Raw genomic sequence first — 17,392 nt, 5'->3', positions numbered from 1 at the left:
TTTTAACCTCATCTCAGAGAATAATTAGATCAGATGTCTGCCACAACATTCAAACTGAACAAATTCTGACATGTTTTCTACAAGCTCGTCTTCCCAGAGATGTTTTTCCCCACAGATGTTTCAGGAAGACAACCCCTCACGTGTGTGAGTCCTCATGTGCTTAGTTAAAATACTACTTGTATTAAAAAATTTCCCACATGTTTTACATGGATAGGGTTTCTCACCTGTGTGAGTCCTCATGTGGGAAGTTAAATGACATCTATGACTGAAGGTTTTCCCACATGTTTCACATGAATACGGCCTCTCACCTGTGTGAGTCCTCATGTGGACAGTTAAAATAGATCTATGACTGAAGGGTTTCCCACATATTTCACATGAATACGGCCTCTCACCTGTGTGAGTCCTCATGTGGATATTTAAAGCAGATCCTTCTCTGAAGGTTTTCCCACATATTTCACATGAATACGGCCTCTCACCTGTGTGAGTCCTCATGTGCTTAGTTAAAGCAGATCCTTCTCTGAAGGTTTTCCCACATGTTTCACATGAATACGGTTTCTCACTTGTATGAGTCCTCTTGTGGATAATTAAATTAGATGTTTGACTGAAGGTTTTCCGACATATTTCGCATGAATACGGCTTCTCATTTTTGTGAGTCCTCATGTGGACAGTTAAAGCAAATCCTTCTCTGAAGGTTTTACGACATATTTTACATGAATACGGCCTCTCACCTGTGTGAGTCCTCATGTGCTTCGTTAAAGAAGATGTATGACTGAAGGTTTTCCCACATGTTTCACAATAACATGGTTTCTCACCTGTGTGAGTTCTACGATGGACGTTCAGTATGTGTTCATTCTTGAAGGTTTTTCCACAGACGTCACATGTTACAGAGTTTCTATCTGTGTCAGTATCACACTGACTCTCTGACATGGGAGAGTTGTTACAAAAGAGCTGGTCACTGTTTGGTTCTGGTTCACTGAGCTCACTTTCCTCATCAGTAGGAGTCTCCATCAAGGAATCAGTCTTCTGGTTCACCACAAGATGTTCTCCCTGCTGACTGATGCAGAGTTCCTCCTGTTCCTCTTTCATCTGTGGAGGTTCTGGTTCCTCCAGTTCATCTTCCATCTGTGGAGGTTCTGGTTCCTCCTGGTCCTCTTTAATCTGTGAAGGTTCTGGTTCTTCCTGGTCCTCTTTCATCGGTGGAGGTTCTGGTTCCTCCTGGTCCTCTTTCATCCGTGGAGGTTCTGGTTCCTCCTGGTCCTCTTTAATCTGTGGATGTTCTGGTTCCTCCTGTTCCAGACTAGAGTTCCTCTCCTGGTTACAGAGCTGCTGATTCCTGAGAACCTCCTCCTCTGTCCAGACATATTGCTGTGGGAGGTCTGGAGGGACAAAGAGACACAACATAAATGTTACTAATGTGATGACAGGAAAACACAGGTGACATTTAAACTGTAAATTTAATACAGAACACCGACACACTGGGTGCTGCCAGTAAAGTCAGTCCACACTACAACAGACCTTTTCCAAGAACTTCCTATCTAATCATTGTTAATGTTTAGTGAATCATGGAGAATGTATTTTGAGTGTTTCTTGTAGCACACCAGTGAAGATAGATCACAGTGACAAACATGTGATACGGTGGCTAGGCTAACCACATCCATGTTAGCTAGCACTGAGTAGCAACAGTCCATGTAGCATTAGCTGTGCTAGTTGTTCTGTTTGTTTGTTGACATTTTAGTTTAACACATATACAAATCACAGATTCAGTAAATGTGTACGATAGACCCCTCCCCCCCAACGCCTCATGATCTCAGATCCTCTAAAGGAAAAGAAAATACAAAGGAAAAAATAATGTGATAAGGAAGAAACAGAACGAGGTAAGATGGCTGAATAGAATGATGATAATAATAGTAGTTATAATAAAAGTAAAATAAAGGAGAAAGAAAAAAAATACAATGGATTAAGTCACCAGTCTTCACCCAAATATGCAGAAATATCCTCTACTAGTTCCAGTTTGTCACATCAGTAATTTTGTGGAAATAAGTCAGGAAAGGCATCCAAACCTTGTTAAATCTGTCCTTATTACCTCTCAGAGAGAATTTGATCTTCTCCAACTGAGAAGATAGTGAGACATAATGTCCCTGATCCACCTAACACGGGATGAGGGTTTAGATCTCTTCCAATTTAACACTATTTGTCCCAGATGAAATCAGAAAATATCCTATCACCTTGTACACCCTGTCACTTCGGATTATCCCCTAAAAGGAGAGACACTGTCTTAAGGAAACTGCAAGCGGCTCAATCACTAAGTCAAAAAGCAGCGGTGATAGGGGGCATCTCTGGTCTCGTTCCATGGTATAAAGGAATGTAGCTTGATTGTACCTCATTTGTTCCAAGTGAGGCTAAGGGGGTGCTGTAAAGTAATTTGACCCAGGAAATAAAAGTGGGTCCAAAGCCAAATCTTGAAAGGGTATCGAAAAGGAAACCCTGGCTACAATAAGCTACAATAATTTCAGGTGAACAGGACTCCGACTCGGTGTACACTATGTCAAGGAGCCTACCGGTGTTGGAGGAGGAGTGTCGTCCCTGAATAAATCCTGTTTGATCGGGTGAAATGAGGGCTGGGAGAACCTTCTCAAGGCGCTTGGCTGGGCACTTTGCTAGAATCTTGCAATCCACACTGAGTAGACTAAATGGGCGGTAGGAATCACAGCGAAGGGAGTCTTTGTCTCTTTTGGGAATTAGACAAACTGAGTCTTGCCTCAATGTTTGTAGCAGCTGACCGTGCAAGAGGGCTTCATTGTACATATTCAAAAGTATTGGGGAAAGCTCGCTAGAGAACCTCTTGAAAAATTCCACTGGGAACCCATTGGGCCCAGGTGTTTTCCCAGACTGCATGTGGTTAATGGCGGCCGGACTTCCTCAACTGTCAATGGATTATTGAGAGTAGACCCCCAAGTAACGTTCAGTCTGGGTATATTCAGTACCTGACAAAAAGAGTCTGCTTCTACAGGGCCGGTGGTGCACTCAGATGTACCGTATTTTCCAGACTATAAGGCGCACCTGAATATAAGCCGCACCAGCTAAATTTTGGGGAAACTATAGATTGTTCCATATATAAGCCGCACCCAACTATAAGCCGCACCCGACTATAAACCGCTGGTGTTTTAATGTTTAATTACCGTAAGGGTTTCTTCTACCACGGAGGGGATTGTCGGGACAGAAATGACTGTTTGGAAACGCAAAGCGTCCCATTTATTTACATTTGACAAACATAAATCTTTCGATCAATCAAACAAAAAATCAATCAATCAAACTTTCACATCTTTGACATTACAAACAGCATTCGTGCAGTGCACAAACAATACAACGGTGTGCTCCTAGCGCACTTCCTGCAGTCATAGTACCGTAGTAGTGCAGTATAACAAAAAACAAAGCTTACAACGCTTGACGAGGCAATAACGTTAAATGGCTAAATTTAATTTGTTTGTAAAAGTGCTTGCCTGTAACACAGCAGCAAAAGTGCAGTAACCCGGCTGCTCAACAAAATAACCAGCCTACTATACCAGAAAAGTCAGTTCTTAATCCTCGTGTCATCGTCTATGAGATGATAGTGCGCCCCTGGCGACCGTTAGCTGTAAAAATCCATCCGCCGTTGTATAAGCCGCAGGGTCCAAAGCAAGTGACAAAAGTAGCGGCTTATAGTCCGGAATTTACGGTATATAATTTACCATAGTACTCAGCAAATGTATCATTGATTTGTTTTTGGTCAGTGACCGTGGAACTTGAGGTGGTCTGTATTTGAGCTTGCATCCCCTTCAGATCTTCACAGATGAGTTGTGAGTTGGGGCTGGTGTTAGCCCAAGCTTCTGTAGGGTTGCCAACCGTCTTTTGAAAAATGGAATCGCCTCGTATTTAGAAATTAAAGTACGCGGCCCACGTTGAGCTGAAATGGGACACACTTTGTCCCGTAATACCGTGAGAATCAAAAATAGTGTGTTACACCTCATTGGTTGAGGTACTGTCGCTTGCGAAGAAGATACCGGAAGACAACAAAGCAACAACTTTTACTCACACTTTCTGTTTACCCTTTTCTTATTGCACTATTACAAGAGAAATGTTCTGCTCACCTCAACAAAGTCAAGGTAAAGGAATGACCTCAGTCCAAATGAAACCACCTTGTAACCTACATTTGAGTCACTTCATAAAAAACACAAGCACACAAGTTATGTGAAAAGAAATTCAACATTTATTCTTTAGTGAAGCTTCTTATTGTCATATACACTACTCACAATAAGTTAGGGATATTGTTATTTACATGAGTGCTTTTCGTATTTGGTCTGAATTTTAATGAAATAAGTAAAAGTTCCCTTTGATATTCCTAATAATGAATGAGAAGAAACACCATTTTCATTAGTTTAATATTTATTACCCCAAAAATTTAGACAATAACTAGGATAGCCCCAAATAACAAAAATTGACAATGTCAGTATCGGGTGTTTCCACCATTTGCCGCAATGACAGCTTGACAGCGACGTCTCATGCTCCTCACTAGCCTCATGATGTTGTTCTGAGGCAATGCGTTCCACTCTTCCACAAGTCCTACATGCAGTTCTGCCAGGTCACGTGGGGGTGGATACGATCATCCAGTCTCTGCTTCAGCTGGTCCCAGACGTGCTCTATGGGGTTCAGGTCAGGGGACATTGCTGGCCATACCATATGAGGCACTCCGACTTCCTGAAGTCGAGCTGTGATAATTCTGGCACGATGTGGTGGAGCATTATCATCCATGAACAGAAAGTTGGGGGTGTGCTGGCGGAATTGGGGGATGATGATGGGTTCTATGATGTCTCTGAGGTAAGAACGTGCAGTGACTGAGCCATCTACAATAACCAAATCTGTTTTGCGCTGACTGGTGATGCCTGCCCAGACTGTTGCACCTCCTCCACCAAAGCAAACCCTGGGGACCATGTTGACCTCGGCGTATCTCTCACCTCGCCTTCTCCAGCAACACTGACGACCGTCATTTCAAGGTGACCCGACAATCATCAGTGAACAGGACGGTAGACCACTGCTGCATTGTCCAGGTCACATGATCTTGTGCCCACTGCAAACGTTCACGGCGGTGTCTTGGTGTCAGTGGAATCTCCTGCAAGCGTCGTCTGGCATTCAAGCCAAAGCGGTGGAGTTGGTTGCGAATGGTTTGTCTGGAAACCCTAGTACCCCTCACATCTCGTAAACGGGCCTGCAGCTGTGTGGCAGTTGCAGAACGATGTCTGAGTGCATACGTCCTTAGGTACTGGTCATCGTTGCGGTCTGTCACTCGTGGGGTTCCACTCCTGGGTCTGTCACAAACTCTGCCAGTAGTTCTGTGTCTTGATGCAAGTCTGCTGATGACACTTTGAGACACACCAAGTTCACAAGCAACATCTGACTGCGACCGACCCGAAGGCACGCTATGCCAGGTGGTGCTGCTCGTCCGTTAAGCGATGTCGTGTGTTCATGGCTGTTTGAATGATGAACTTGGAATGACTTACTGACAATACCAGCTTTTTATACCCACAGAATGTTGAAATTGATGCCACATTGAAAAGGGTTGTCTTTTAGTACTTTTTGGTATTGGCCCCAATATGTAAGGCACACGGTACACAGTGAGACCATAACGTGGAAAACACGAAATGAGGTGTGTCTATCATCCCAATACAATTGCCTGCCTATCCCAAAAATCTCTGAAGTGAAACAAACACCGTATGTATGACATCCACTGAGTCTCTTACAATATCTCTAACTTATTGTGAGTAGTGTATTTAGGATGAAACAGTTTTCCTTGTTTCTCTGATAGTGAATGATGACTGCTGGTGAAAATGTCTTTAATGTTAACATAAAGGGCAAATAAAACAAGTTAAAAGGTCATAACTATTTCAGTCAACAGAAACATTGAGTAGACATAGTATGCGTTGACCAAGAAATTCTATAACTCAGTGACTCTGTGAAAAATTAAAATAAAAATACAAAAACAAGATTTCCACCCCAACACATGAAAACAACCGATGCAGACTATAATCTGGGTTAAACCCATTTAAACTATTAAAACATACAGATTAAGATATGAGTTGATCTTAAAGGTAACTCGTGTCAAGTCACTGCAGGAATGTGTCCCTTATTGATGACTGGCATCTGGCTGGTTTATCTCAAGTTGAGAGGACAGAGAGGAAGATGGTGTGTGTTTACGTGTGAGAGACAGACAAGAGGAAAGAATACAGATTATGGCATCCTGGTCAAATTTGTCAATAACAGAAGGATTTCATCACACTGATACATTGTCAGTTTCTATACATGGTACTACAGTCTCTGGAAGAGTTGTTTTGTTAGCCATGTTCTTTCAGTTCTCGCCATTAAAACACAGTCTGGTTGTCTTATCTTCTCCCTGTCCTGTTAGATGGTCGTCCCAGTCAGAGAGAGAGAGGTGTCTCCTTTCATCTGTTTTAACCTCATCTCAGAGAATAATTACATCAGATGTCTGCCACAACATTCAAACTGAACAAATTCTGACATGTTTTTTACAAGCTCGTCTTCCCAGAGATGTTTCAGGAAAACGACCCCTCACCTGTGAGTCCTCATGTGCTTAGTTAAAATACTACTTGTATTAAAACATTTCCCACATGTTCTACATGGATAGGGTTTCTCACCTGTGTGGGTCCTCATGTGGACAGTTAAATGACATCTTCGACTGAAAGTTTTATCACATGTTTCACATGAATACGGCTTCTCACCTGTGTGAGTCCTCTTGTGGATAGTTAAAATAGATCTATGACTGAAGGTTTTCCCACATATTTCACATGAATACGGCCTCTCACCTGTGTGAGTCCTCATGTGCTTAATTAAAGAAGATCTTTCTATGAAGGTTTTAACACATATTTTACATGAATACGGCTTCTCACCTGTGTGAGTCCTCTCGTGAACAGTTAAATTAGATCTTTGAATAAAGGTTTTCCCACATGTTTCACAATAATACGGTTTCTCACCTGTGTGAATTCTGCGATGGACTTTCAGTGTGTATTTATGCTTGAAGGTTTTTCCACAGACGTCACATGTTACAGAGTTTCTACTTGTGTCACTATCACTCTGACTCTCTGACATTGGAGAGTTGGGAGAGAAGAGCTGGTCACTGTTTGGTTCTGGTTCACTGAGCTCACTTTCCTCATCAGTAGGAGTCTCCATCAAGGAATCAGTCTCTTGCTTCACTACAAGATGTTCTCTCTGCTGACTGATGTAGAGTTCCTCCTGTTCCTCTTCCATCTGTGGAGGTTCTGGATCCTCTGGTTCCTCTTTCATCTGTGGAGGTTCTGGCTCCATCTCATCCTCTTTCATCTGTGGAGGTTCTGGTTCCTCCTGTTCCTCTTTAATCTGTGGAGGTTCTGGTTCCTCCTGGTCCTCTGTAATCTGTGGAGGTTCTGGTTCCTTCAGTTCCTCTTTAATCTGTGGAGGTTCTGGTTCCTCCTGGTCCTCTTTCATCCGTGGAGGTTCTGGTTCCTCCTGTTCCTCTTTAATCTGTGGAGGTTCGGGTTCCTCCTGGTCCTCTTTCATCCGTGGAGGTTCTGGTTCCTCCTGTTCCTCTTTAATCTGTGGAGGTTCTGGTTCCTCCTGGTCCAGACTAGAGTTCATCTCCTGGTTACAGAGCTGCTGGTCCCTGAGAACCTCCTCCTCTGTCCAGACATATTGCTGTGGGAGGTCTGGAGGGACAAAGAGACACAACATAAATGTTACTAATGTGATGACAGGAAAACCCAGGTGACATTTAAACTGTTAATTTAATACGGAACACCGACACACTGGCTGCTGCCAGTAAAGTCAGTCCACACTACAACAGACCTTTTCCAAGAACTTCCTATCTAACCATTGTTAATGTTTAGTGAATCATGGAGAATGTATTTTGAGTGTTTCTTGTAGCACACCAGTGAAGACAGATCACAGTGACAAACATGTGCTATGGTGGCTAGGCTAACCACATCCATGTTAGCTAGCACTGAGTAGCAACAGTCCACGTAGCGTTAGCTGTGCTAGTTGTTCTGTTTGTTTGTTGACATTTTAGTTAAACACATATACAAATCACAGATTCAGTAAATGTGTACGATAGACCCCCCCCCCCCCCAACGCCTCATGATCTCAGATCCTCTAAAGGAAAAGAAAATACAAAGGAAAAAATAATGTGATAAAGAATAAACAGAACGAGGTAAGATGGCTGAATAGAATGATGATAATAATAGTAGTTAAAATAAAAGTAAAATAAAGGAGAAAGAAAAAAAAATACAATAGATTAAGTCACCAGTCTTCACACAAATATGCAGAAATATCCTTTACTAGTTCCAGTTTGTCACATCAGTAATGTTGTGGAAATAAGTCAGAAAAGGCATCCAAACCTTGTTAAATCTGTCCTTATTACCTCTCAGAGAGAATTTGATCTTCTCCAATTTAAGGTGAGACATAATGTCCCTGATCCACCTAACACGGGATGAGGGTTTAGATCTCTTCCAATTTAACACTATTTGTCCCAGATGAAATCAGAAAATATCCCATCACCTTGTACACCCTGTCACTTCGGATTATCCCCTAAAAGGAGAGACACTGTCTTAAGGAAACTGCAAGCGGCTCAATCACTAAGTCAAAAAGCAGCGGAGATAGGGGGCATCTCTGGTCTCGATCCACAGGATAAAGGGATGTAGCTTGATTGTACCTCATTTGTTCCAAGTGAGGCTAAGGGGGTGCTGTAAAGTAATTTGACCCAGGAAATAAAAGTGGGTCCAAAGCTTAATCTTGAAAGGGTATCGAAAAGGAAACCCTGGCTACAATAGGCTACAATAATTTCAGGTGAACAGGACTCCGACTGGGTGTACACTATGTCAAGGAGCCTACAGGTGTTGGAGGAGGAGTGTCGTCCCTGAATAAATCCTGTGTGATCGGGTGAAATGAGGGCTGGGAGAACCTTCTCAAGGCGCTTGGCTAGGCTCTCTGCTAGAATCTTGCAATCGACACTGAGTAGACTAAATGGGCGGTAGGACTCACAGCAAAGGGGGTCTTTGTCTTTTTTGGGCATTAGACAAACTGAGTCTTGCCTCAATGTTTGTAGCAGCTGACCGTGCAAGAGGACTTCATTGTACATATTCAAAAGTAATGGGGAAAGCTCCCTAGAGAACCTCTTTAAAAATTCCACTGGGAACCCATCGGGCCCAGGTGTTTTCCCAGACTGCATGTGGTTAATGGCGGCCGGACTTCCTCAACTGTCCATGGATTATTGAGAGTAAACCCCCAAGTACCGTTCAGTCTGGGTAGATTCAGTACCTGATGAAAAGATTCTCCTTCCACAGGGCCGGTGGTGCACTCAGATGTATATAATTTACCATAGTACTCAGCAAATGTATTATTGATTTGTTTGTGGTCAGTGACCGTGGAACTTGAGGTGGTCTGTGTTTGAGCTTGCATCCCCTTCAGATCTTCACAGATGAGTTGAATGAATGAATGAATGAAACCTTTATTGATCCCGCAATGGGGAAATTACAATAGTGGGGGGAGGAAAAAGGGAAGAAAAATAACAGGAGAGGGGAGGATAAAAAAAGCAGCTCCCAGACTACTCTCCTCTGGTCCCAGTGTGGGACCGGGAAAAAAACTCAGCAACATAAGCACATTTGAGCACACTTTACAACATGAAAACTCAAAACAACTTGCACCGCGGAGGGGGGAAAGGGGGGTGGAGGTGTTCCAGCGCAGACAGGCATCCCCTGGCCAAAGTCAACTACGGCGCCGCCTTCGGACCACGCCTGTTGCACTGGGGGGGTGGGGGTAAAGCGGCGAAGGCGTGGGATTGGGGGGTGGGGAGGTGTTATTGCATATGTGCATGTGTGCGAGTGTCTGTGGATGCCTGTGTGTACATAAGCCTGGAGAGTCGCTTCGTCTAGCCTCCCAGTCAGTGCCTCAGTTCGCAGGATGTCATCGTGATAACACAGCAGGTTGCCATGGAGAGGTCCCTGATCGGGTCCCAGACGGATTCAACCATCAACAGGTGTCCGTGAAGGAAGGGAGGGGGGAATAGGACAGAGCGTCTCACTGCAGCGATCTCCTGGGGGGTTGTTCCAGCAGTGGCCTTGGCCAAGGAATGCAGATTAGATTATGATTGTTTGGGTTAGGGCGAGTAGTCGCATTTCAATAGACACGTCTTACTCTATTTGTCCATTCTGGTCTTCAAATCGATCCATTCGCCTTGCAAAGCCAAAAAAAGCTTCTCCAAGATGGTTTCCATTTTGCGATTTATAACCACAGTCAGTTTGCTGGTAGCTCTTTCCAGTTGTGGGTTGTGAGTTGGGGATGGTGTTAGCCCGAGCTTCTGTAGAGTGGCTAGGGTTGCCAAGCGTCCTTTGAAAAACGGAATCGTCTCGTATTTAGAAACTAAAGTACGCGGCCCACGTTGAGCTGAAACGGGACGCACTTTGTCCTGTAATACTGTGAGAATCAAAAATAGTGTATATCACCTCATGTCGCTTGCTAAGAAGATACCGGGAGACAACAAAGCAACAACTTTTACTCACACTTACACTTTTCTTATTGCACTATTACAAGAGGAATGTTCTGCTTTCTATTGTTTGATATTAATTTATACAGTTTTAAGTTAAGCAGGACAGGTTTCTGTTTAAGAAAGATACTTATTTTATTCTGTTAATACTGTTAATTTTGTATTAAAAATAAATTGTTGAATAATAATGTTTTCCATGAGTTCATATCACTCAGAAATATGCATCTAATTCAATTCAGCTTTGAGTCAAATAGTAAAAAAAATCGTTTCACACACAAAAAGGACAAAATAAATAAATAAATGAAAATCACCACATTGGGAAGGGTGAAGGCATCCTGGTCGGCCGGTCCTGACAATGAGGTGTCCCATTTGTTTTTCAGGGAGTTGAATTGAATTTCGATATAGGTGAGGAGCACAAGAGTTTGCGTCTTCACTCCGCCATATTCTACTCACCTGTTCTGTGTAACTTTATCTCGGGTTTCCAGGTGATATCCAGCAGTCTGCGCTGACGATCGATCTCTTCCTCGTACTGGACGACAGTTCTTTCAACGACTCTGAATATTTCTTCAGCAGCAGCAGTTAGTCGCTCGATGATCAACTCTCTCAAACTCTCAGCTGAAGACATTGTTACTTCAACAGCTCTAATATTTATCTGGACACGACGACACGACACAACCGTCTTCCAGCTCAGTCCACAAACACAGTAACGCAACAACACGGAGTTTAAAAAACAAACCACTTCCGCCTGGTGTCCCACGGTAAAGGTCCGACAGAGGAGGAGAGTCAACATTTTGTTCCGCTATCTTTTTAAATCTCTCATTTCGGATCATTTCATCATTTTCTAGCAGGAATATTAACTCTGCATTCCCCAAAGACAAAACAAACATCAACAGATTGATTTAACTTCTATATTATTTGAATGATTTTCACTGAGGACTAAGTTTATTCTCTGACACTGTTATTGTTTCATATAACCAGTTTCTCCTCCTTCCCCTTGGAAACCCCGTGTTTAAAGCATTGACTGTATGCTTCAATTCAATTCAATTCAATTCAGTTTTATTTATATAGCGTCAATAACAATACAAATCGTCTCAAGATGCTTTACAAAAACCCGGCCTGAAACCCCCAGAGCAGCCTGAAGGCAACGGTGGCAGGGAAAAACTCCCTTTTAACAGGAAGAAACCTCGAGCAGAACCCAGCTCATATGGAGGGACCCATCTGCCTAAGGCCAGCCGGGTACAGACAGAAGAAAGAGAGAAGAGAACAGCAAAGAGAGAAGAGAACAGCAAGATAAAACGTACATCTGTCATAGATACACATATCTGACTAAAGTGTACATGTGGAATCTTATGATACAAACTGATGATGTTACATGACAGTTTGAAAATGTAAGAGGAATCATAGGCAGGTTGGAGAATTGTTCATTCAGGTAGGAGTGGATAACTGCAGGATTCCATGAAGACTAGGCAGGCTGATGAGACCACGACAACAGATGTAGTATAGAGCTCCACAGGAAACACACCACTCCAGGCCAGAGATACTCACAAGAAGAGGGGGGAAGTGGGGGGGAAGGGGGGTGGAACACACACAGCAGTAAACATTCTACATAGTAATAGCACAGAATTGTATGACTAGTAGTAGATAGGAAATTAGAGGGCAAGAGCTCTGTGCCAGAGAAAAGAAAGTGGAGGATGCGAAAGTGGAGAGAGAAGAAAGAAGGAGGACATGTGTTTGGTGCATCGTCCCCCAGCAGCCTAGGCCTATAGCAGCATAACTAAGGGATGGTTCATTACACAGGATGGTTAAAGTTCAGACCGGTTTAATGAAGCTGTTCACAAATTTTGTTTCACATGCTAGCTAGCTAGTGCTAACCTTGTAATACTACTTTTTTACCATAAGATGATAAGTAATAAGACAGTGTAGCGTCTTGTTTGCCCTCAGGTCAACATGAGAGGGAGGAGTATCCAATATGATCCAGTATGCAGAGTGGTATTTGGATTATTTCTATCCTGTACGCCGGAAAGAGACCTCGGGGCCAACCCAGGACACGATGGAGGGATTACATCTCTCATCTGGCCTGGGAACACCTGGGGTAGGCATGACCACTCGTTAGTCAGATGTACATGCTGGAGTCAGGTGACTCTATTAGAACTTAGTCATTTTTTTCCTTTACCTCAGTTATATGTGGACTCTGACTCTCATAACCCTCTTTTGTCCGATCATTTCCTCATAACTTTTGAATTTAGAATAATGGTTTATACAGGAACTGAAAAGACATTTCATTACAGTAGATGTTTATCTGATGAGGTTATAACTAGATATAAGGAGTTAATTCCTTCTTTATTTACCTCAGTGCCATATGCCAATGATGTGGATGACAGCAACCACAATTTAACTCCTGCACTAATAGATTATTTTGTCAATGGCACTGCAGCATCGCTTAGCACAACTCTAAACTTAGTTGCTCCTCTGAAAAAGAAGGTGATGAATGAGAGGAGCCTAGCTCCGTGGTATCATTCACAGCTGATCAGTTCAAAACAGGCAGTCCAAAAGCTAGAAAGAATTTGGCATTCCACTAATTATGAAGAAGCTTGCATAGCCTGGAAAGATAGTTTAACAACTTATAAAAAAGCTCTCAGTAGTATTAGAACAGCATATTATTCATCATTAATAGAAGAAAACAAGAACAACCCCATATTTGTTTTCAGCACTGTAGCCAGGCTGACAAAGAGCCACAGCTCTGTTGAGCCATCTATTCCTTTAGCCCTCAGTAGTAATTACTTCATCAGCTTCTTTACTAATAAAATTGTAGGCATTAGAGAAAACATTCAAGGCATCCTTCCTCCAGCTGTCAAAGATGTAAGTACAGTGACATTAGAAATTTCTGTAAGACCTTATCAACATCTGGAATCCTTCTCTCCAGTAGATCTTCCTGAGCTCTCTTCAACAATTACAGCATCTAAACCATCAACCTGTCTTCTAGATCCCATCCCAACTAAATTGCTCAAAGAAGTTTTTCCATTAATTAACGCCTCCATATTGAACCAGATAAATTTATCTTTATTAACAGGATATGTGCCTCAGTCTTTTAAGATTGCTGTAATTAAGCCTTCACTCAAGAAAGCCACTCTAGATCCAGATGTTTTAGCCAAGTATAGACCAATCTCCAACCTTCCTTTTATTTCCACAATTCTAGAAAAAGTTGTTGGAATGGTCTGTTTGAAGAGTTTCAGTCAGGTTTTAGAGTTCATCATAGTACAGAAACAGCTTTGGTTAAAGTTACCAATGATCTCCTCATGGCTTCAGACAGTGGACTTGTCTCTATACTTGTTCTGCTAGATCTTAGTGCTGCATTTGACACTATTGATCATAATATTTTACTACAAATACTTGAAAGTGAGATCAAGATTAAAGGAACTGCATTAGACTGGTTTGAATCCTATCTATCTGACAGATTCCTGTTTGTCCATGTCAACAATGATTCTTCTACTTATACAAAAGTAAGTTACGGAGTTCCTCAGGGTTCTGTGCTAGGACCAATACTCTTCACGCTATACATGTTGCCATTAGGCAAGATTATTAGAAAACATGACAGAAAATTCCATTGCTATGCAGATGACACCCAGCTATATTTATCCATGAAACCAGATGAAACAAATCAGCTGGTTAAACTCCAAGCATGCCTTAAAGACATAAAGGCTTGGATGACTTGTAATTTCCTACTCTTAAACTCACACAGAACAGAAGTCATTGTTTTTGGTCCTAAACATCTCAGAGATTCATTATCTAATCATGTGGTTTCTTTGGATGGCATAACCTTGGCCTCCAGTACTACTGTGAAAAACCTTGGTGTTACTTTTGTTGAGGATATGTCCTATAAATTGCACATAAAGCCAGTAACCAGGACTGTCTTCTTTCACCTGCTTAATATCATCAAAATTAGAAACATCCTGTCTCAGAGTGATGCTGACTTCATGCATTTGTGTCATCCAGACTGGATTACTGTAATTCATTACTGTCTGGCTCCAATTGCGCTTTAAAAAGAATCCAATTGATTCAAAATGCCGCAGCAAGCACATTGACAGGAATTAGCAAGTGGGAGCAGATTACTCCAGTTTTAGCTTCTCTTCAGTGGCTCCCTTTAAAATCTACAATAGAATTTAAAATCCTCCTCCTTACATACAAGGCCCTTAAAGGCCTAGCTCCATCATATCTTAAAGACCTCATTGTACCATATCATCCCAGCAGATCACTTCGGTCTGAAAGTGCAGGCCTACTTGTGGTTCCTAGAATTTCAAAAAGTAGAATAGGAGGTAGAGCTTTCAGCTATCAGGCTCCTCTCCTGTGGAACCAGCTCCCAGTTTGGGTGTGGGAAGCAGACACCCTCTCTACTTTTAAGGTCAGGCTAGTCATGCAATTCTGAGCTATTACTGTGTAGCATGTTAAATGCTGTGTGTACCTCTCTCCCCTCCTCCTCCATCTTCTTGTGGGTATCTCTGGCCTGGAGCTGTGTGTTTCCTGCGGAGCTCTATACAACATCTGTTGTTGTGGTCTCATCAGTCTGCCCAGTCTTCATGGAATCCTGCAGTTTTCCACTCCTGCCTGAATGAACAGTACTCCAACCTGCCAATGATTCCTCTTACATTCTGAAACTGTCATGTAAGTCATATATCAATCATAAGATTCCACATGTATTCTTTAGTCAGATATGTGTATATATGACAGATGTATGTTTATCTTGCTGCTTCTCTCTTTCCTCTGTCTGTACTTGGCTGGCCTTAGGCAGATGGGTTCCTCCACATGAGCTGGGTTCTGCTCAAGGTTTCTTCCTGTTAAAAGGGAGTTTTTTCCTGCCACCGTCGCCTTCAGGCTGCTCTGAACAATATGTAATTTATTGTTACTGAATTCTGGGTTATTGACGCCATATAAATAAAATTGAATTGAATTGAATTATTTGTTTAGAGCGTTTCATTTGTCGTTTTGTATGTCTTCTTTATTTTTCTAGTTTTAGGCTTTAGAGGTGACACTGACAAACTGTAAAAGATGGATGACACAGTGTTATATAAATCATCTTTCTTTTGTCAGAGAAGTTTGATCATTTCTTTCAAACGATGAATTCAATGATGAATTGTGTCGGGACCTGTTCCATCCAATGATTTAATAATAATCATTTTTAATAATTATTATTTATTAAAACCCAATATTTAGTGCCCTCAGTACACATGCCAAACATAAATGGTGCCCCGTGTGAGATTTTGGCTAAAGCCAAAAAGATTTTTTGAGCAACTTTTAGACTTGCCAAAAGTCTTCACGTTCAGTCCCACTAGTCTACCACAGGAGTAGATGTTCAGTTGTAAATGAATACAGTTGCAGTGTCGTGATACCATGTATTCAATGCAATCCAGTAAAGCCGTTTCCTGATAATTTAAGTGCTCCCCTGTTTAAGTAAACCACAGCGTGCCACTGGCCCTGTTACATAAATAACTTGTTCCCAACTGTTACTGCCATGTATTTCAGCCTAAGTAAGATAGAGTCTGAGACAGATCCACAGTGTGCTACCAGCCCTGTGAAACATAAAGTTGTATACTTAGCTGTTACTGACATGTGTTCCAGCCTGAGTTAACTTTAAGAATCATGGTTCTAACTGTTACTGCCCTGCATTTCAGTTATTGCATGCTGAGTTTTGGTAAGCAAATTTGTAAACCTGCATTTACTTTGTTACCAAATTTGTTGTGGCCATTAGAGTCACTAAATAGTGCCATGGTTACCTTTCTAGCCCTTAGAAGCTACTTAAGCTACTTAGCATAGCATTGCTAACTACATTGCTTTGTTATTGTCATTTGTTACCTCTGTCCCACATAACAATGGAGAACTCCTGTGTAGAGCAATTTATTTCTTCCCTTGCACAGAGCCGACTACCCACAATTCATTAGCAAGTTGAATTTCAGTGAGTGCAGGGATGAGATAGATTCACTACTGAATGACAGGTGCGATGTGCAGACTGCATCCAAAGGCCCATTGTTAAGATGTTTGCTTCTGAACTTTCACAGGCAAACCAGCCTTGCCTCTCAGAGCAAAGTAGCCCTAGAGACAGAATTAGTCCCTTAGAGCACAAACTGCTGGTCTCGTCCATGAGGTACAAATGGCCAATAATAAAGCTATGCGCTACTTAGCAGACCTGCCCTCAGAGTCAGATCTTTGTGCACACAAAGAGGAACTGTTGAGGCTTAAATCGGGTTGTATTTTCCCAACACAGTCATTAAGCCATGTGATTCTGGTTATTTCAATTCACATTCTTCCTCTTGTGAAAGGTTATTACCCTCTCCAGTCAGAAGATAGAAACAATTCCCAGCCGACCCTAAATTCCTGGGAATGGAGTCAACTTCTCAACCTCCTCTGAGAGACCAAGGTAATAGTCAGATAGATAATTATTTTTAATAATTATTAATTATTTATGAAAGCCAAAACTCAATATTTAGTGCCCTTAGTACACAGACCCAACAATGGAGTTGTGAGTCATCAGTCTCATTGGTAGTAATGCTGACAATGATCAGTGCCAGTTGTTTTTAAAACACTCCACTGACCAGCCCCAATAACAACGCATCAAAGACAGAAGTGAACAGACAGCTGAGATTATCAATGAAGTAATTTTAAAAGCTTGATTAGAAGAGCAAGCCAGGAAGTCAAGAACACCATCCCAACCATGAAGCATAGGGGTGGTAGCATCATGTTGTGGGGGTGCTTTCCTATGGGAGGGACTGGTGCACTTCAGAAAATAGATGAGGCTTCGTGAGGAAGGAAGATTGTGTGGATATATTGAAGCATCTCAAA

The 17,392-nt window shown here is 42.1% G+C and overlaps 1 protein-coding gene across 1 annotated transcript; it reads right to left on the bottom strand.

Moving 5' to 3' along the window:
- Window positions 1–5,064: 5,064 nt before the first annotated feature.
- On the bottom strand, window positions 5,065–11,431 carry LOC311489718 (uncharacterized protein). Its single transcript, XM_084546931.1, has 3 exons — window positions 11,015–11,431; window positions 7,023–7,730; window positions 5,065–6,487 (listed from the first exon to the last, which is right to left on the bottom strand). The coding sequence occupies exons 1-3, from the start codon at window positions 11,349–11,351 to the stop codon at window positions 6,483–6,485; spliced, it is 1,050 nt and encodes a 349-aa protein (XP_084403057.1). The 5' UTR covers window positions 11,352–11,431; the 3' UTR covers window positions 5,065–6,482.
- Window positions 11,432–17,392: the final 5,961 nt, after the last annotated feature.

Source organism: Chelon labrosus, assembly GCF_963514085.1.
Source record: "Chelon labrosus genome assembly, chromosome: 6".
NCBI classification, from domain to species: domain Eukaryota; kingdom Metazoa; phylum Chordata; class Actinopteri; order Mugiliformes; family Mugilidae; genus Chelon; species Chelon labrosus.
The sequence above is the reverse complement of the archived record's forward strand: the minus strand, read 5'-3'. Positions and strand labels throughout refer to the sequence as shown.

Excerpts from the sequence above, each read along its gene's own strand:
- LOC311489718 (XM_084546931.1), bottom strand. The coding sequence starts at position 11,351 with ATGTTGACTCTCCTCCTCTGTCGGACCTTTACCGTGGGACACCAGGCG. Across the intron at positions 7,731-11,014 it reads GATAAAGTTACACAGAACAG|ACCTCCCACAGCAATATGTC; the intron begins GTGAGTAGAATA and ends TTGTCCCTCCAG.